Raw genomic sequence first — 21,778 nt, forward strand, 5'->3', positions numbered from 1 at the left:
TTATTCGTAAATACGAAGACTTGACTGACGAGAATGAGCGAGTAAACGTCCCACTTTGTTGTGGCAAAAAAAAATAACTCGAATGACTATAAGAAGGAAGGAAATTTGTAAAAATTTCGAGAGAAAATTATCGCGAAGCACGGTCCGGAGACCTGGCCACGCGTGCGGTAACGTGCCATCAATCGTTTAAAGTTTGACGAAGAAATTTTGGGACTGCGGAATGGACAAAAGGGTGTGGGTTGCAGGAACACAAATGGTTTTATTTGTTCATCCTTTCGCCTCTGATTGGGCCGTATTCTCCTTAATGCTCGTACGGTGGGAATAGATCGAATATAGACGAAGCTATGAGGCGCAGAGAATTTCCGCGGGAGTGCGAGAGTAACGACGCCATCGAGAGGGAGGCGAGCACAGCTCGGGAGTATCGTGCCAACGAACAGAGAGAAAGAGACCGCCAAGGGAGAGAAAGAGCGAGATGAATAGATGGACCGCTCCGTTGGAGCAGTCGCGGTAGCGTATTGTCGTCGGTTACAAATCAAATACCCGATATCATTGTTCGCTACAGCTAGAAACCTCGTTGTTCCCTCTGGTCTCTACTCCTGCTGCTGCTGCTGCTGCTAACCTCCCTCTCTCTCTCCTCTTATTCGCAGCCTCCAGTCCATTTGGTTGTTCCCTCTTCCCCTTGCAACGTTAACCCCCTCTCAAGCCTCGGGCTTCTGTTACCCTTGCGAATGCGACTAATAACTATCGTTGCTATCGTGGCTGCAGTTATACGCTCCTCTGTATATACGCGGACGTGTGTACACCTATAGATTCATACATATCTATACCCGGTGGGGAATTTATAGTGGGACCATTTTTTGGATACCCAACGAGATATCTATAAAAACGTTTTCGACACTCGCTGCAGGCTCTTAAAGGGGATGGAAGACACTTTACTTCCTTACATTCAAGAGTTTGCGTCGTTTCGAGCCTTTTTGTGTTTCTTTTCACACGAGGATGATCAATCAGTTTTTTCGGATATTGGAAGTATTTTTGATTTATGTTTTAAGGAGGGTGAATCACGAAATAAAAATAATAAGAATTTTATAAAATTTGGTGACAACATTCTTTGGCATCGAGTATACAAATACAATTTTTTTTGAAATTTTTTCACCGCATGGCTATCGAATAATTGAGCTTTAGATCGAAGTTCTTATGCACGAGATGTATAACCGTATGTGTGTAAACTCTATTCTTATACGCGTGAACTTTAGTGTTCAATTACTCGAGAGAAATATTTTTAAAGAATACATTTAGATAAAATTTTATTAAATTCTTATCATTTTGAAATTATTTATATTTTTAACATGCTTTAGCATGGGCAACGTTGTATCGTCGCGATCCACCCTCCTTAAAATGAGGAATATTTGGGGATTTGTTCTGGCTACTAAACTTTGACGCTGTCAATAACTGAATCATTGAATCTTCTGTTCCTCGAAACCCTACAACTTTCGGTTATACCGAATACGTTGACCCAACAAATTACGTCACGTTGATCGCAACGGAGAAGTGACAATCTTAATTCAACAAATTTGGGACAGAAATTTCATTCGTTTGAGTTACGAAAATCGAGAATTTTTGGGGTTTTGTGTTTTTCGGCTTTCATAGCATTTCGATAACGTGAATATCGGTCTCGAACGTCACAACGAAATATATTTTTCTCGATATTTCTTTATTCGCGAATTAATCGGCTTCGTCATTCCACGAGTGTCTCACCCGGTATTCGCATGTCGATGAATTTGTGGACGTGGGCGTGCACGTTTTCGAAGGGATATAATTCGACTTTGCATTACATACGAGATGGGAAGCGCGACACACGCACGAATATTGCAAGTCACGTCAACGCGGTATCAGATCCCTTTAATATCTTGGAATTTCAATATCGACGCGCTGCAGAGGTTAGAAATTTGAAAAAATGACGAATGAGAAGAAGGAAAAATCTATCGAGTAAACAAATTTTCTTGATTCCATTTTTTTCGTTATAATCGATTACGATTTCGCTCGATTTTTCACTAAAGTATATTCCATGAAATATTATCGAGTTTTCGTTGGAGAATATGTTCCATGCACTATCGCGGAACGTGTCACGGATTTATCTGGCATATCGACCCCTCTTCTCACTTTCAATTCCAATCTTCGCTCCTTGTTTCTCCACCTATTTTTCTTTCTCTCTCTTGACGCGCACATTGTAACGCGAGAACAATGAGCAAAGAGAAATATTAATGAACTCCGGCGTGTTTCAAGCCCACCTACGTCAGGAGCGAGAGCCGGTGTGGCGCATTCGTAACTCGCATCGTCTTCGTACGTGTGTCCGTCGCGTGTATTGGGTAAAGTAGCTGAAAGAAGGAGCGAGGCTTCTGCCGAATTACACACAATATAGTCAATAACGAATGATCGCACTTCGTTTGAGAATAAAAAAGCTTCGGAGCCAGATGCACGTTGTTTCGAGGGTTCTGCAGAAGGCTTTTGAAAATATGACACGTTTTGAGATTCCCGCGTGAAAGGAACAATTCCGCGAGGAAAAAAATTCGAATTGGGGATCAGGTTGAACGCGAGGCAAGGATGAAGCAGGAAGGGAATTCGAAAAAGCGAAAAAGCTCTCGCAAACTGGAATCCCCCGCGTTCTTAGGCCCGAGGCTGAGACGAACTTGCGCCGGGTTTCGCGGTGTTTAATATTTCACGATCGTGAAATTCAGCCGCTGAATGATTTATCAATTTCTCCTGTACTTTCGCCCCCGTGTACCGCACACGGCTCCTCCTCCTTTGTCAGTCTTTTTCTTCCTCCTCGAATGTACAGACACGCGCGCGCGCACACACACACACACACACACACACACACACACACACACACACACGAGCGAGAAACTGTTGGACGCTCCACACTGCTACGCTCGCGTATTTAAATAATAAACTCATTTTCCAATAAATTTTAAACACTCTACGAGATACTGAAATAGACTATTCTTGGTTCACAATAAAACGAACGAGAGCGCATTACAACGCGCGCGAGATGAAGCCAAGACGTGTGAAACGTCGAGACCTCGTCTGCCCACGAATATTTTTATGCTCTTCCACGTAACTCGTGTCACTATTTGAACGGGCACATCTTCCTTCCAAGTCGCGCACAAGCTCCGCTGAGAAAAAGAGATGAAGATTCAAAGAGACCTCTTTGTCGATTAATATTAATCGCTCTCGGAGTTTCATTGTCTCGTGGATCGTCTGACCAGCGAGACTAGACTGAACGACAGTTCTGCCAATTTTATATTTATGTGACAACTCCCTCGCTCTTTCTCTCTCTCTCTCTTTCCCTTTTGCATAACCAAACTCAATCCATCCATTCTCCAGACGAAAACTACGCGGAATATTTCGTTGTCTGATCCAACGTTCAAGTCTTTCGGACTCTTCTGCAGCAGGGAGCAGTCCCAAAAAGTCTTCGATATTTGTAAGCCCAGTTCCGAGGAGCGTGAAAAAAGGAAAGAATTTTTGGGCTGATTGACACAAGGGTGTCCGGGACGAGTTGGAAAATGGAAAGAGCTCCGAATGGGATGAGCTCGTGTCAAATTTGTGGTATCCTGGGCTCGAATAAACTCGAAATCCTCGCGCGAGAAGACGCCCGATCCGCAGAAATATTTTTATAAAACTTTTTCTGGAGTTGGCCAAGAAGAAGATTTTATTTTACCTCGCCGCCGCATCGAGAGCTATTTTTGGGTATCAATTACGACGAGAAGAGACGGGATTCGCTTTATGTACGAGGCGAGGCTGCCATGCCGGTTCATGGTTTCTGTACAACGCGCGCTATGCCTCGTCTGCTACGGAGATGTGCTACGTTCTTAATATTTCAGCAACGCGAAATTCCGCCCTTGAATCATTAAACAAACCTCCTCCTCGCTTCTTCCCTCGTCTTCGGTCTCACGCTTTCTCCCCCTTTCTTCGTTAGCCCCTCTCTTTCAACCACCTTTCCCATCCACCGTGCCAACGTGCACTAAATTCGTCCTCCCTCTCTCCCGAGTCCCCAAAAACCCACTTGAACACACTTCCTATTTTCTCTATCAAAGCCCCTGCGTATATTTACCACCTTCGGTTGGAAAATAGAACGAAATCCACGTCCCCGAGACAGAGTTTGCGAAAAAATGAGAATTAAACATCCCGACAAAGACTCGCTTCGTCTTTCCTCAATTTTCAGACAAATCTTCGAGCTCACTCATTCGATTACGTATCGCTAACCTTAACAATTATGTTGCTCCCATTCTCAACCGCGATTGACGACATCAACGTCCCAGTCACATTTACATCAAATTTGAGGTAAAATTAGCCTAGACTCGTGAACTTTTCATTCAGTTTCATCATTCAATGCTTTTGATTCCCCTTCGCTTGAAATTCGTTCGTCATTGCATGAAAATTTCAATGAATTTAAACAATTTGAGAATCGCCATAAAGTCCTGCAGTTTTTAGCAATATTCGAGCTCTTTTGCAACTCGAAATTGACGATAAAAATTCGCCAAGTATTGTAAAATTTTTCGAGGACTTTGAATTCGTTTCGACAGTAGTTTCCCCAATTTGTCCGCGGCTCATTCATTCCCAACGATCTTCACGTCAATCTTCACCAAATAATTGAGTTAAAAAGTATCGCATTACGCTGGACTCTTTTCCATTGAATATTGGAACCGAGTGTCCACTCGGCACGGTCCAGAGTGGAATAAAGCGTGTTGCCAGACCTCTAGATTTAATAAGGAGGACACACATCGATTGTTGTACGTTTTCGAGCCAAGACTTTCCCTCTTTCTCCGACTCTTGATCCGCGCGTTTACCTCGCGGATCGTCATAATTATAGAAACGATTTCCCAGACGGATTTATAATTATTGTCTGGTCGAAAAATATCTCGTTGTCATTCAAACCTGAGACGATTTTAAATAGAATTACAAACTTATTATAATCACACACATTTGGATGTGGCAGGGTGGCGCGCGGGAGCGAAGCAAACTGTTTGTAATCGAATGAGAGGAGGATCCTCGCTGTACGGGAATTGAGTTTTTCAATTATTCAGCCTGCGTCAATGATCGAGCAGTCCGATTTTCGCCGCCGGGACCTTCGAGACACTTTTCTCTCCTCTACGAACAACAGAATTATTGTTTACGCGCGAAATTCGATGAGGAAAGTCCGAGAATTTCGAGTTTGTTCATTTTCCCTTGAAACAGGAAAAAATGTGTCTCTTATGGGTGCGGATAAAAAAATGGTGTTTCGCGTTTAACGCTCTCGAGGCCAACGCGCTTCATCGCTGGTGGCTCTATATATACATTTTTTTATTCGAGCCTTTTTCATAGGACGTTTCGGTTACGCAGTTAAGCAATATCACGTAGTAACAATTTACGAGATTCTCTCTCTTTTCTCTCTCTCTCTCTCTTTCTCTCTTCCTCACTCGCTCTTTTTCCCTGCGTATTATCGTGTATTCGTAGTGCGCCGAGTCCGTTGATGCGGTAGAGGAGTAGTAGCAGCAAAAAAGTACCGACAACGACGAAGCACGAGGAATAAAACGAAATATGAAACTGCCAGATATGAGAAACATGCGCAAACGCCGCGCGTTTATGCGTCCACGAGAGTTGTGAAAATCTCACGCTCGGAAAATCGTGACTCGCGATGGGAAATATGATTTTCATTATTCAAAAAATAACGACATACAAAAGGCTGTTTAACGCGACATAAGGAGAGCGCGAAGACAAAATTTTTCTCGTAAAAAAAACTCATTATCAACCCAAAGTGAACGCTCGATTAAAATCGTTACGCAAAGTTTTTCATTCCTCCCCATTTCCAACTTTCTAATTTCTCCTGCAACCACGAAGCATACGCTCCCCAGAAACTCGTTCATTCCAAATCGAATGTCGTTCATGCACCAAAATTATTCAATTCAGAAATCAATTGATCGAAATTACTGAATTTCGCTTTTTTTTTTATGGCTCCCGAGACTAAAACCGACCTCGATTACTTCTTTCCTCCCAAATCCCACGCAATAACTGATAATCAATTTACGAGCAATTTGACCAAAGCAAAATTCACAGAACATAAATATCATTAAGTATTATACAACAAACTTCTATAAATTCAAGTCCCGAAGTAATGTGCATAATAATTAACAGGCCAACGCGTTCGTAAACTATGAAACAGAGTATAAGATTAAGCGTCTAGTTGCGTGGGGGGGGTGAGTTAGACAGCGATAATTTTCAGCCCTCTCGGGCTCTTTATTTTTGTTAAAGCAAGAGAGTAATCTCGGCCGATCTCTTGCGGAGGAGATTCACTGAATTTCTCGCGTGTTTCCTTTGCTTTTTTTTTCCTTCTGTTTCTTCACTTCGACGAGCCATGTTGGCGGGTGCAAGGGAAGAAAAACGAGAAGAAGAAGAAAAATAGGAAGGAAAAGAACATGTAGCAACATCGCCCTACAGCCCGCCTATGTTCCCCTCCATTTATCATTATTATTATTATCATCATTGTTATTGCTTTTATGGTGAGACGGTACAGGCGAGTTTATCCCTGATGGTGCAATGTTGATGTAGAATGGATGGAGAAAGGTGGTTGGTGTTGCGTTAAAAAAAAAAACGTAGAGCAAGAGTAGAGCAATATTCTTTCATCAGCGGTGACGAGAGAGAGAGAGAGAGAGGCTGCGAGATCGTTACACAGCTCGCGAAAGGTGAACCTCGCTCGCGGTGTGTATATAAAAAAGAAGAGAAAATGGAGAAACACCGCGAGACTCATTCGTCGTTTGGCATCAACGTTACAACGGAGTTAGCGCCCTCTGTCGGTGCTTTTCTCGCCCTCTTATACACTCTTTTTCCCTCCGAGCATCCCGACACTCGCCCCCGCGCGCGCTTTCGCCCCCTTTTTACGCTTCTAATATCCCACGCGCTCGACTCCCTTTCTACCATTCGTGCAGTAAACAAAAACTATAAAGAACCGTTTCGCCATAGGCCGTGCGCTGCTGCACCCCGCCGCGCGAGTATGTGCGTTAAAAGAAAGTGTCGCGCTAGAAAAAGCCCCGGCTGAATATCAATTTCTTCTTAAGGGGCACATATTTTTCTTTTTAAACGTTTTCGCACTGTGCTGTTATTTCAAATCTTTCTTTCATCCGTTCAAACCCACCATTTTTCAGGTCTCGTCATCACACTCCTTAAAAAATACCTGTCTTCACGGCTATTTTCAATTGGTCTCTCGGTCCCCGTATGACGAGAATTATCAGGCACATTTTCGTCGAAATCCACGAGGGAAGGGCTTCGAATTGTATTCGTTACTGTTCCAGCCACACTTTTTGTGTTTAATTTCAATTTTTCATAACAAAAACAACTCGCGCAGGGTCCCTTTCAAGCTGGAACGGTTGGAATACGAGTCGCTACGAGCTCCGGAATGCTTCCGTTCATTCCGGAATCACCAAAATGAATTCAATTGGGGAGCTTCATCGAAGTTTCCGATAAGTTTATCAAAAAATCGAGATTTTCGTGTAGCCCGGAGACGCGGCAGCGTCTTGACGCACAGTACGAAAGATTTCATCAGCAAAAGCGGTGGGTCGAGATTTATCCTCGGGAAATGGCAAATTCCCCTGAATTTTAAACCTCAAAAGTCGCTGTGAGAAGTACAAAAGAACAAATTTCCCGAATCCCATATTTTCTTGGCACTTCGCCGGTCGTTTCGACCACTCTTTTCTCGAAGTATGATAAATTAAGGGGTTTCCAGCATAAAATGCTTCTCGGATTCGTTTCTTTATCTTTACGTACGTATACATTTTTGTATGAGAAATAAAATCGCAATATACATAAAAGTCCCATTAGCGTTGTCTGATAGCGAGTTAAGGACACGCGCGTGTGTCTCACTCTACATTTATACACAGTTTGACGTAGTCCGTCCAGCATCCTTTGCGACTTTCCATCTTCGCGTTGAACGAGAGACGACACGAGACGGGGGAGTAGAAGGGAAAGGATACCAGCCGCTGCTTGGGCGAGGGTCTCTTTGTACCTTAAATTTAATTATGCATCGACTATCTTCGTCCTCCGAGGCCGAGACAGCGGGAAAGTAAGTGAGAGAGGGATAGGGAAAGACAGGGAAACAGGACGGTTAACCGAATTATCGTGAAACGTGCCTCGCTAAATAACGTCACTAAAATCTGAGCTTTGCTGCTCGAGGATGGGCCGGCGAAGCATGGCGCGTCCGAAGCGCGCTTGCTTCGCGTCGGAGTTGTCGAGCTTCTGAAAAGCTTGAATGCATACGAGTTCTCGATCGTGAGGGATCGAGAACCTCGGAGAGCCATCAATCATCGAGGGGGCGCATCGAGTGTCGCAGGTCCGCGCGTTAAATCCCGAGTTCGAGAAAACGATTTCTGGTGGAGTTGGTACTTCGATATACTTTGGAGAAAGCACGAAAATCGTGAAGAAAAAAATTCAAGGCTGTAGATATGAGAGGTCTCCGTTCGATAATCCCCGCGAATCCACCGATTCGCAAGCCGAGTGACGATTTCGTATCGATAATCCGAGATCCGGGATGGATTTTCGGCCCGATTTTCGTACCAAACTTTTGCATTTCGCTTGACATTTATTCCCTTTCGGGTCCGGAGTTTCGTACACGACGATAGAGGCGTCTGGGGGCGTTATCAATGAGGGGGGTGGGGCGGAGCCTCGATGCTTGAGAACGGACGGTGGAGGGAGCAGCACGATTTCGTAGCGGTTTATACAACGTGTATAACGCGGATCGCGACAGTCCGCGAGGAGTTGGGTGGGGGCTGGGGGAAAAGCGAGCGTTACAGGGAGTCGAGCCGTGTGGGCCGGGGTCGGGGAATCCAGGTGGGGGGCAGATATCGGACGGCCCCAACCCCGCCAGCGTCATCCGGCGTTCCCTCTCCGTGCTCCGACTCCCGCGTGAAACGCCTCGGCCCTCGTCGCCCCCCCCCCCCCCTCGCTCTCTCTCTCTCTCTCTCTCCCCCCCAGCCCCACTCTCTCTCGGACACCGCGCGCACCGCGATATCGCGGATACGCGGATAACCACGCGCCCGGCACCGCTCAGTCGCGACGCGCTCGTCACGCGGTGCACATCGTTACGTTCGCGCGCTCGTCGCTTTCGTCGTGGTTTCCTATTTAACGTCGCTCTCGATTACATATTTTATATATATACAACGACATGTATATATAGATGCCGATATGGGTTATTAATTTGTACAAAAAGAAGAAGAAAATTACATAAAAATGTGTCATTTTTATTGATCGGATTTCTTCTTGTTTTATTTCGCGTCGCGATTTAATCGTTTCTCTGTCTCTACGTGTACTCTTTGGAATCCCTGACACCCGCTCGGTTCGTCGTCGTCGTTGAACGCGTGTGCGCGACGCAACATCAAGCCGCAGATAAGGTCGCACGCTTGCCCGGGCTCTCTTCCTGTCAAAACGAACCTTCGAAACGTGATTCTCGCAAGCCCAATCCGCTCAGGGGCAATTAGAACTTGGAGGCTTTGTCTCGAGGATCCTCTTCGGTCGTCCTCGAAGGGACGGAGGAGGGAGCCTGTTGATTTACGCAGCCGTTCGGAACTCCTGCTGAAAGGATTTTTTCGTCCAGTGGAATATCGGTGGTGCGTGCGAGACGTTGACGATTGAGAAAAGTTTTTGTTTTGGCATGGTATCCCCGCACGGAAGTTGTTACCTCGTCGGGTAAACAAAATTTATTTTTTTTGTTTATCCGCTCATCGCCGGTGCGATGTGAACGAGGCTCTTTTTGGTTCTGCGTTATTTTCGTTGGACGAACTATTGAACGAGGTAATCTCACAGGGCGAGGAAGTTTGGCGGGAATGATTCTGGTCTGCCGGAAACGTCGCGGCCACGCAATAATAATGACTCTCGTCTTATAAATGGGACTTTTTATCGCGAGCGAAGTTTGTGCCGCGGTGCTAATTAAAATCTTGTATCTCGGCGCTCATTTGGAAGTCTCGTATAAATAGATAATCATTCGTTGAGGCGGGACTGAGATACTTGGAGGAGAAAGAGGCGCAACGATGCGCTCTGCCTTCGGCGCTGTTTCGTTGCCGTTGCTCGTTAAAATTCATTCTCGTGCTATCGAGAATAAGTCACGAATTAATGATCTTTAACTTTGGTTTGGGTTTGGATAAACTTAAGGAAGCTCGAATCTCAACTGTGATTGCAGATGACGGCGGTGCTTCGATGAGTGCGGGGAATTTCGAGGAGATTCACGCAAGTACATAATCGAAGGAACGAAAGAATATTAATTAAGGCAGACAATAAAAGGCACGCGGGGGGAAGGAAAGGATTGTCGGGACGAAGAGAAAAGGAGATTGAAGCAGCGGTAAAATGACTCAACAAAGCGGGGCAGGCTCGCCTCAGCAGTTTTGCCTGCGATGGAACAATTATCAGACGAATTTGACGAACGTGTTCGATCAATTGCTGCAGAGCGAGAGCTTCGTCGACGTGACACTAGCGTGTGACGGTCATTCGGTGAAGGCTCATAAAATGGTGCTCTCGGCATGCAGCCCATACTTTCAAACACTTTTTTTCGACAACCCTTGCCATCATCCGATCGTAATAATGAAGGATATCAAGTGGCCGGAATTGAAGGCAGCGATAGAGTTCATGTACAAGGGAGAAATAAACGTGTCACAGGACCAGATCGGTCCGCTGTTGAAAGTTGCCGAGTGCCTGAAGATCCGGGGTCTCGCGGACGTAAACAACGAGCACGAGCTGACCTCCAGATCGATGTCTCTTCACCAGGATAACTCGTCAGCCGGAACGTCCAGCTCCGTCTCGTCCTCCGGGGGAGCCGGGGGAGGCTCCGTTGCTTCGGTTGCCGCGATTCCGAGCGTGCCGCAATTGCACAATCGTAAAAAACGCCGCAGATTGACCAACGAACGTTCGCCCTCTGTACCCAGCCCCGATCACAACAATCCCTGCATGCTCGGCATCGTCGATCACGAAATCGCCGGAAGCCTCATGCTACCGGAAATGCATCCGCTCGGTGGCCAACAAACGCCTTCCTCGACGCCGCGATCAATCGGCTCCCCCAACGTCCCCAGCATCTCCGTAACCCCCCAAATCAACCTTCAAGAACTTCCTCTACCCCTCGTACTTCCACTCCCACCCTCGAGCTCGACGAATCAGAGCTTGCACGGCCTCGTCTCTCATCCGCACCACGTGCCCGGCCACGTGCCTTCCTCTGGACACGTTCCCTCCATCAACCATCTCGCCGCTCACGTTCAACAACAGCAGCAGCAACAACAACAACAGCAGCAGCAACAACAGCAACAGCAACAACAGCAGGAACAACAACGCCAAGAACAACAACACAGACACGAGCAACAACACCGTCAGGAACAAGAGAGACGCCACGAACAACACAGACAACAACAGGCTCATGCTCTCACCGCACAACAGGCTCATCAGCAACAGGCCCAGCTTCTCCATCATCAACAACAGCTTGGCAACGCTCTCGGTGTCATGGACGATCTTGAAATCAAACCTGGCATCGCTGAGATGATTCGCGAGGAGGAAAGGGTAAGTCCGCTCTCTTCGTTCTTTTGCAAACTCCCGTTTTTTACGCATTACTTGTGGCGTCGTGCAACGATTGAAAAAAAAAACTCTTGTCGGTCGCCAAGGAAACTCGTTTTTTTTTCACAAATTGTTAATTATACCTGGGAATTAATCGTTAAACACGTCATCCCGGGCGTAGACTGAAATTCTCACGCTTTTTTGTCACCCAATTGATTCTGACGAGTTGATGCGACCGAGAAAAATTCATTCCGTATCGAGAGACATGATGGAAACTGTGCAACGTTCACCCACAAATTTACGCACTCTGATAATATTAATTAATATCCCATCGCATTAAAATGATAAATTGTAAGCTCGTTGTATTATGCTCGTATCCATATTTGGCCCTGTTTCGAAATATAATTTATTCTACAGAGTTGAGAACAATTATTTGTTCATATACAGCTGCAACGATGCGGCCCCATCGAAGCCGTGTAGATATTATTCTGTATATTACAATAATTAATTTAATGCTGACACGCATAAATACGATTTTATATGGCCGAATTTTATTGGCCAGCAATTAGTGGCTTATGAATTTTCCTTTTTCATAAAAATCAATGATAATGAAGAAGCAGCCTCAAAAAAGGAGCTCGAATGATCGAAAATTCCACGGAATCCTTTAAAATTGTTCTACGAATTTATTTCCATGCTTTTTCGTCTCTTTTCCTGGAGAATTTCGAGTTCGAAAACTGCGGAGGATCGTGTTTTTGTCTGGCACGGTTGACCGTAAGACGCACGCGCCTTTACGCGATTAGATATTTGGAGCGGATCCTTGAAAAAATAGTCGTTGCTCGAACGAGCGAAACCAAAGTGCCTCGGCGTGGCGTGTAAAAAGCGTAAATTTTTTCGTCCTTTCCTCCCAGCTTTTTATTACGTTGGTCGTGCGTGTTTTCGGCGCGGGCACACGGTTATTTTGGTGACGTAAGAAAATTTTGGGCTGTCGGCGGCACGAGGAGGACCAAACCGAAAAATTGGTACCTCCGATGAAGGGGCTCGCGCGCGCGCGCGCGGCGAGCAAGAGACCGAATTCCATCGCTCCCCCTGTTCGATCATTCTTCTTAAGCACCTTTGCCAAGAACTGGCATTTCTTTCCGGCCGTTTATTGAGACTCCCTGACCACCAACAATTTTTTGTTGTCTCTCCCTTCCTCCTCCTGTCGCCTCTCTCTCTCTCTCTCTCTCTCTCTTATAGTCTCCTTCGCTATGAACGCGAAAAAGGAAAGGACTGTGCTCCGCGAACGAGAGAGCTCATTTTAATAAGACGCTATTTCGGTTTACTCGCAAATTGTATGTATTTTAGATATTTCGAAAATTACCTTTACCAGGAAACACGAGAAGCGCGTGATATAACCAGTCAATAGTTGGAATATAATGGTAGACCAGCATGCGGTAATTGGAATGTTGCCCCACTCTCTCTCTCTCTCTCTCTCTCGAATATTATACCTTTGACCTTTTTCTTCGCCACGGACAACAAATACATTTAACGATTTTTCATCATTCGCTTTATTTTTATTCGAGCGTTATTACCATTGTTATTGTCATGCTTGAAATTACGAATAGAAAAATAATGGAATCGCTAATGACGCATCATTATTGTTGCTTATAAAAGAATTCAATCACCAAAATAAATGGCTTCTCGTCAAATAATATTAACATTCCTTTCGCTAAGGAATAAATGAAATATTTAACGAGTTACACATCTAAACAGGAACACACGTACCCCCTCGTCTGTGTATGCGTGTGTAATAAAAGTCAGCTAACCGAAAAGTCGATACGCGAGAGCCGCGGAGAATTCCGCGCGAATATATTTTCTATATGATTGCCCAAAGCCATCGCGAGTAAACACGCACACGAATCTACACACGACACACACACACACACACACACTCGGGTCTTGCGGCTCGTAAAACTTGACCCACTTTTATCAAAACCGTATATGAGAAGATGATTTCACGGGCGTTTTACTTCGTCGCGAGACTTTTTTCGACGCTTCTTATTTTCACGTTTCTTAATTGTGCTTTTCAATTTTTATTTTTACTCGAGATCGGTCGTTAGTCGTGACGAGTGAACTTCGCGAGCCACTAATTCTGGTGGATTTCATCACTCTTTTTTTCGTGGAAACAGAAACGATTCGTCCAACATTTATGAAAGTAGATCGAATTTGATGAATTAGTCTGTGAAGTTTAATTTCCAGACGGTCCATTTAAATTGTTGATCCATGAAACGAGAAAATCTGATGAGAAAATTAATGAAGTTTTGAGAATGAACGCTTGCTTTGGAAATTGTTATTTCGGGCCAATAAATCAGTGAGCAGGAGAGACCAAACTCATTTTTTATTCATTCAAGAAAAAATTGATAAATCGCAATAAAATGCTTGAATAATTAACGAAAGGGTTTATAAATGTTGATCATCGTCTGGGATCGTTTGAGAAACATGCACTTTGAAAAGGAAAGAACGAAAAAAGAAAAACGTTTGAAAAATCGTGTTTTCATGTTATTAAAATTTGGAGAGAAACTCCGAGAGTGGTCGCGGGAGTAAAGTTTTGTCGTGTTTCTCGGTGACACGCGACCCTCCTTTTCTTCGTCTCTCTCTTTCTGCCTGATTCGTAGGCGCAGACCCGAAGGGCTTCGACCCCTCGAAGGTCCGAGGGAAAGTCTCGAGTCTAGAAACGGGGGACGAGGGATAAAATCTTGTGGAAGGTCCAGCCAGATGGCGTATCAAGGGTTGGCAGGGGGTCGGCTCTCTTCTTCAATATTTCTCTCTCGCTCTCCCTCCCCCTTGGCCGCCGTTCGGGAGAGCGGGAGAGGAGGCCCTCTCTCCGCTCTTTTCTTCCTTTGTCCCTCAAAGACTCGTGAAAAATGTAGTAAACGGCAGTGAAAAGAACTTTTGGTCGGGCGGCCCTTGCTCGTCCGCGCTATTCACCCTTTTTGGCGCAGAGTTTTTTGGCGTTTGTTAAAAATAAATTAGAAAATCGGCGAAAACACGATTTTCAGGGACGAAAAATCCCCTGGGAAATGAGCGCTCGAACGGGAATGAACTTCGTGCCAATTCCCCCGTTATTTTCGCGTTGATTGCGGCACGAAGAGCCAAGGAGGGACGGAGTGTGATCGAAAACATAAATATTCAATGATAATCGTTTCGCCATATATGCTCCTGCAAATCGACCGACCTCGACAATCGAATCAATCGATATCCTTAAATTGATTAATCCCATAAACAAAATCTCAATCCCCCTCAAATGAGGCGATCCTCCCCCTCGGTGCAGTTGGACTTTTCATCCTCGGGTCTCCCCCTTAAAATAAAAGACACGCAATAGGCCGGAGATGGGAATAAAAACGATTGTATATGCCACGAATCTCGAGGGAGAGCGAGAGAAGGGTCGCGACGACGATGGTCGAGGTCAGTATCCACTTGACCACGAGACATACCTGGCTGGTGGCTTTTGCCTCCGTCGAACACGCAACGACGTTGACTTCTCGCCTCCTGCTTTTATCACGTGTTTTTTTTTTTTTCCCCCACTCGTTTCTTCATCTGTTTTACTCTCTTCTACTTATTCCTCTTTCACTTGTTATCCCTACATTTTTAATGTCGTACTTCTTTCTATTCGCGCAAATACACAATCGATATACTTACAACGAAGCACCGACACACATATATAGATACGCCTCGATGAACTTACTTCGCGGATGTCTCATCTATAGAGCATTTTTTCTACGCTGCTTTTAGTACGAATGCTCGTGGCCTCTATTCTCATCGAAACAAATCCATGGGCCCGGAGCGTACACATGTATCGACGAAACAATAACATTTCCGTCTTGCCTACGGTACATAAAAACCGAGTTTCATGCATTACTCAATTATTTACAAGCGACTGTGTCCCATTAGTTATTCATTATGAAAAAGGCGAAAAAAATGTCACTACGAATCGATATTTTATTCTTACACTTCGTTTCCTTTTAACTTGCTGACCTTTTTTTCGTTGGTTTATATACTTGCTCAGATCGTTTTTTCATCAAAAACAATCGGGTCAGCTGCTCGCTTCTGTACTCTTTCGATTAACTATTTCTGATTCGTGTCTTTGATGCCAGAGTGGAAAAAGTGTCTCTTGCATCCGCTGTGGCAAATGCAATGCAATAATTTCCCTTAATTGATCATTCTACCTCCGGGTATCGAGCCTGCTCCCGCGCTGGCTTCGAACCGCTTTATCGATTGATTTATGAAGCGACTCTTACGTATGATTTGTACCTGTCAAAAAGAGAGTGGGAGCAGATGACGAAAAAAGGATTTTCGTGGAGCCGGGCAGCGAGAAGCGCGCGTTCTCCTTGTTCCAGGCTGCACTTACTTTTTCTTTTTCTTTTTGTTTTTTTTATTCCTCTACACGAACGTCATGTCTCGTTTTTCTTCCCCCCCCCCCCCCCCTCCTCCCTCCCCACTCTTCTTGCTCTCGAACGTTCGACGAATCTCATTTTTCGAGCTTGCTTCGTTCTTCGCTCGTCTCTCCCTTGATTTCTGCTCGTGCGTATGTGTACGTTGGAACGCTGAAAAAAACGAAACAACAGCGCGAGGAGCGGGCACGAAACGTCCATTTCGGAAATGGCATCGCTCTCCAGAGAACGACGAATGTTCTGACCCCCCAGCCTCCCCCGCACTCGCCGCTCTTCCTTCCCTCAAAATCCCTTGTCGCATGCAACGTCCCCTTCTCGCCTGTGTTGCCGCGCGGCGCCTCGCTCGACGGTAAATCAGAAATTATCTTGTCGCGCCCCCGCTCGAGAGACCATGCCTCTGCCTTTTCCCATCGAAACTCGCATAAATACCGCGCGACTCCGAGGCGAACCTCTTCGTCCCTTTTGCTTTTTCGCTGCGTGTCCATCGATTATAACCGGCACCCCCTCGCCACCAGCTTTCTCCACTCAATCTCCTCCAAACGTCGATCATTGATCCTCCCCCGCACTGCGTTTACCATTTTTCCATTGAAGAAGTCTCCGCGCTCGCCATATTTTCTTAGATGCGTGGAGGACAAACGTGTCTCTCGATCCCCTGAACAAATGAAAACCCCAATTCCCCAATTCCCCTCGAAATTAACACGCAAAGCTTTCTCAATCACCGAGCTTTTTTCATGCAGTTTCAACCATCGTAGAATTCGGACTGAGCGGTACGATTTTCACAGTTGGCACGGACTAAAATTGCACGAAAAGTTTACCACGCCGCTGCACGACCAAGTTTATATTGCGATTCGCGAAAAACTTTTATTTAAAACTCAAATATTTTTGTCCGGAAATTCCTCAGTATTCCAGCCCAATTTGCAGTGCGACGAGCCATTTTTTCTTCGCTCCTTTTGTTTCCGATAAACAGCTCAGACCAGAGATAAAATCTCGAGAATTTTGATATCTCGATCTCACGATTTTTAGTCTAATCGCTCGAAAGTATTTTACTTCAACGAAAAAAATATTCCTTCCCATGCTTTTCGTCTTGGAGCAGCAATTTAGCTCAATTGATTTTCATGAATCCATATAATCTCTACAGCCGTCTCCATTGTTCGAGAATTCATCAATATACATGTGCCGAACATAAGAGAGAAAGGGAGAGAGAGAGAAATGTACGGTAGTTGGTCGTGAGAGAACGTGACGTTCTCGCGCGCGCGGGCTTGATGGACGGATGACCGGACCATTCCGCAGATTGCCTCGCTCCCGATCCGGCCGGAAGGAGATTTATACTACCGCCCGCGTCGTTATCTGTCGAGTTGTGCCGCGCCGCAGTTCGGACGTCCGCGAGATGCAGCTCGCTCGTCCAGCGCGCGGTCGACCACTCGGGCCATGCATTTCTCTCGCTCTTTCCTTCTCTTTCATACTTGAACTCTCTTTACTCAGTCGTGGTTGCATCTCGTCGGCATTTGCGATACACGCCCACCCTCCGGCCAGAGTTTCGACGCGGCGAAGCCCCTTCAGACGCGACATCGATCTATCGCTTTTCCAGAGGGTCAAACTCGGGAAGCAGCGACAAAAAAATCAGTCGAAAGGCACATGAAATATTTTTATTGGCCTTTTTCATTAGTTTTTGAGAAAAAATAAATAATCCTTGAAATTGCAGAAAAACGAGTGAAGAATTTGCAGGTCTCGAGGCTCGTTTTGTTTATTTGTTGACGCGCACGTTTGATATTTTTTTTATTTATTTTTTCATTCGAGTTGAAATACGATACACTTTTTTTCGTTTAAAAATGCTGATACGAAAAGAATTTTAGTGACTCGCGTGCGTAAGTACAACAATATGATATTCGAATGAGAGCGTGGCAGGGCTTATCGTCGTTTACTTTTACCAGGATTCTTGACGAATGTGTATACGTTCGGAATTCCATATATCGACATGTAATAAAACGCGTGTGCGTGCATATTTCTTCGGGGTCAAAAGAATTTTTTCCGTACGCGTCCGCATCCGGTGCAAAATATTCGTTATTTATAACGTTGCGTACTCGGTTACGTACGCACTTTTATTTCGATCGCGGAATATCGCAAACGGCCCCGCGTTAATAATCGTCAAATTGCATTTGCTCGCATTTCCAAATCGAGTTTAAATAAATACAGATAAAGGAAAGTTTGAAATGCTCACGTTTCTCTTATCGTCTCTCCCGTGCTCTCTTTCTCTATCTTTTTTGTAACAACCTCAATACAACAATCATGAAAATCGGCCAGAGAGCGAAGCAAGTTTTAATTTTGCTCGCACTCGAACGTTTAACGGTGGCATTAGTTGGCGTAGAAACGGCCGAGGGTTATAAACTCCCGTATCCACCTATTATCGTATACTTTTATTTATTAAAAACGAAAGAAAAAAATGCCCTCGTATGGAGAAGCGCTACGTCCGTTTGTGCGTTCAATTCACCTGCGCGGTGAGTGGAGCCAACGCACGCGCACACACAATACACAGAAACATAAAAATATACACACACGGACGAGCGTCATGATCGCTGCGGCGCGGTGTATTAAAAAAATTCTATAAACAATTACAGTCGGCGAGATTATACGACTCGATACGCGAAAGTGGCGTATACATGAGAAAGAGGTACGAATGCAACTCTCGATCCAAACCTATTTCGCTCTTGCTCCCCTCCCCCCTCCCTCTTTCTCTGTCTTGGTGGTCCCCTCGTCCCCTTTCTCCGCTTTTGCCCGAGCATAATAATCTCCGGACGAGAGGCACCCTCTTCCTCCACCCTCTATTATATACGTATATCTACGTGTATATTTATTACATTCGCCATCCCTGTTGCTCGCTCGCTCGCTCGCTCGCGCCCCTGCACGGAGAGACGAAAGAAAATGAAATTATCCCAAAAAATTAAATTCACCTCTTTCATTCGTCACTCCTTCCATTCTCGTCTTTAATGAACTCATTAGAATACGAATTTTCGTAGAGCGAATGCGCCAAAATACCGGATATTTCGTTTCTTTTTTAGCCCCGCCACCGCCGGTTAACGCGAAAGCAACAATTGCAGCTTTAAAATCATCTTTCGCATAAAAGAAGAGCGTTCAATGCTCAAATTATTGTTTATTTTTCTCGCCTATCCATTACTTTTCTTCCACCCTCCCCCTCTCGCTCCCGTTTCTTTTTCTTCTTCTTATTTCCCTGCAAAAGTTTAACGATAAAAATATACGCCCATGCATTATTTTGATCGAAGTGAACGAGCAAAAGTTGTAAATGTGATATTAGTGTGGATATAAGCAGTTAAAGGCGCGCTCGCGCGCACGCTCCCAACTGCTTATTCGTTTCTTGCGCAAAGTTGATTGAACGCCTCGAAGCTCGCGTCATGCATTTTATATGCGGTAAAACTGTACCAAGTTACATAGGAACGAGAGTGCAAGTCGGCTACGTACCTGGCACGCGATTTAACTCGCGTTTTGTGCTTCTTCTCGCCGCCGCCGCCACCGCCGCCACCGCCGCACGTTGCTTTTGTACGGGCGTGCCGTTTTCTCTGCACTTAGGGAAAACGTGCACGTTTACAATACAAGATACAACGCATGCAGATGCTCGGGCCTATCGAATGCAGAGGGTCGTCGAATCCGAAGGGTTGAGTAAAGTCGCGCAGGATAACGCGCGCGCGGCGGGCTTCCCCGTTGCACAGTTCGACATCGAGGAAACGAACCCGCGTCGGGAATGTGCGAATCCGGTCCCCTCGGGAGCAGCACCAAGTTTCGTATCGACAAAAAATCATGATCCCGGCCGAGATTATTCGCCCCGATTTACTACGAGCCACCGAGTCTATTTCCATCCGCATATTATTCCAAACGAAAAACATCACGAAATTTCGCTTCCCCGAGAGCCAAAATCACTCGGCGACAAATATTTCAAAATACCCGCCCCAAATCTTATTTTTGTTTTCCTCCGAAAAAATGGATTTTCTATTTCGAAGACGATAAAGTATCGTGCGACTCGGGAGATAACGCGAGCGCCTTGGAAAGCCTGCAGGTGGAGAGTGCTCGCGGTTATAAAGCGTGCGGCGGGGGGAGGTAGAAACGTCGCTAAACATACAAGAAGATGAAACAACGTTACATTACGTCCAGCGTATCACGAAGTCGTCGAGAACGACGCGACGACGACGACGACGACGAGGACGCGAGGGAATGAGGAAGAGGCGAAGGCGCACAAGGGGCGGGGGGGAATCGGGAATGGGGATGGGGCAAGAGGGAATGGCGGCCCATTGTCTGGACTACAAATTAATCTGGGGATCGATACTCCGCGGGCTACACGTTCGCTTCCAACGCAGTTAATATATGTATACAAATGTATACATACATTTGATATTTTATATATATATAGGCGGATATTTATATTACAAAGTTGGCGGGACGGGCGGGGGGCATAAAGCGTACGTAAAAGTAGAAGAAGGAAGAAGAATTGAAACGCGTACCGGCTAAATTGTTGGAGGGTGAATGTTTATATAGCGGGGGTATGTGCGCGCGCGCGCGTGTGTGTGACGACTCGATGAGAAATAAAACGAGAGAACGACCACGCGGGGTTCGTTCCGGTGCGGTGGGTTCGGGGCTCAAGGGTTTTACGCATTTATACAGCCGGACATGAAACTGTTATCTGTAAATGTCTGCGGAACTTTGAAATTGGGACGGTTAAAGAAATAGTTCGAATATTAGTTGCGAAAGGAGGGTTCGGGCGGGGGGAGAGGATCGTGAAAAAGGAATGCGATTTGTGAAATATTACGAGCTTCCTTGGCCGTTAAATTGATATCCGATTGATCGTGTTGTGTACGTGTTGTACGCGTGCACAGCGCAGCTCTCGTATTCTTCCTCGATGCCCGGTCAAATGCGTCTGCTGGCCGTGAGCCCCTCATCTTAATTCAATCTTGGCGCATCGTTAGCTCCTCGGCAGCGTTCTTTGCTTTATTTTTCCTCTGTGCGCGCCTCAATTTCCATTTAGTTGAGATCCTTTTTCTCCGCTCCTCGCGCTCCCGTGTCTCAAGCCCGAATCTTTGCCGTTGTCTCTTCTCGATGCGCCGGGAACGAAGCAAAAGTGAGAAACTCGAGAAGATGGAGAAAAAGGTATGGGAAGAAAAGAGAGAAATGGGAGGAGAAAAAACAATATAAAATGAAAAGCTCAAGTTGGAAAAAGTGATTCGAGTCGACAGGCTTCGTTAACACGATAAAATATTTAAATTAAAAATAAAAAGGGTTTCCCCGTAAAGGGCGATGGACTGTGGAGCCAGGTGAGACGCGGGCTCCGGCCCGAAGGCGGAGGGATAATAATGGGAGCGAGAAAAGTTGGAAGACCGCGCCGCGCGCGATGGGACGAGAACGACGAGAGAAAGAAGGAGAAGTTTCGCCTCGTGATATCGCGCCCTCGGAGAAAGAGAACGCGAGTGAGATTGCATTAACCAAGATTGCTGACGATAAAATGAAAATAATTCGAAATGACGCGAACGCTCTCTCCATTTTGACGACGTCAATATACGTATATGAACGAAAGCCTGAAGGGTGAAAAACTCGCTCTTTTCCTTTTTCTTCTATCCCGAACGTTTGATAATGAGCGAAATAATGAAAATGGGAGCGCATCGAGAAAATGCCAGAAATATCACCTCAATTCAAGCCCGTATTAGCCTCCTCGATAATAAAAAAAAAAAAGTAAAATAAAACGAGATTAATATTTACTACGAAATCCAGCTATTTTCGACACGCCGTACGAA

At 45.5% G+C, this 21,778-nt stretch overlaps 1 protein-coding gene across 6 annotated transcripts in view; it reads left to right on the forward strand.

Moving 5' to 3' along the window:
• LOC122417295 (protein bric-a-brac 1-like) overlaps positions 1-21,778 on the forward strand; it is a 237,461-nt gene that overhangs the window by 55,016 nt on the left and 160,667 nt on the right. For 4 of the 6 annotated variants that reach the window (XM_043430695.1, XM_043430700.1, XM_043430697.1 and 1 more), the window contains one exon: positions 10,202-11,562. In XM_043430695.1, coding sequence (XP_043286630.1) covers positions 10,366-11,562 — 1,197 coding nt within the window. In that variant the 5' untranslated portion in view covers positions 10,202-10,365. Of the gene's footprint in view, positions 1-9,090; positions 9,817-10,201; positions 11,563-21,778 lie in introns of those variants that run through there. The other 2 variants (XM_043430698.1, XM_043430699.1) reach the window with 2 other exon arrangements.

Source organism: Venturia canescens, chromosome 10 (assembly GCF_019457755.1).
Source record: "Venturia canescens isolate UGA chromosome 10, ASM1945775v1, whole genome shotgun sequence".
In the NCBI taxonomy this organism is placed as follows: Eukaryota; Metazoa; Arthropoda; class Insecta; order Hymenoptera; family Ichneumonidae; genus Venturia; species Venturia canescens.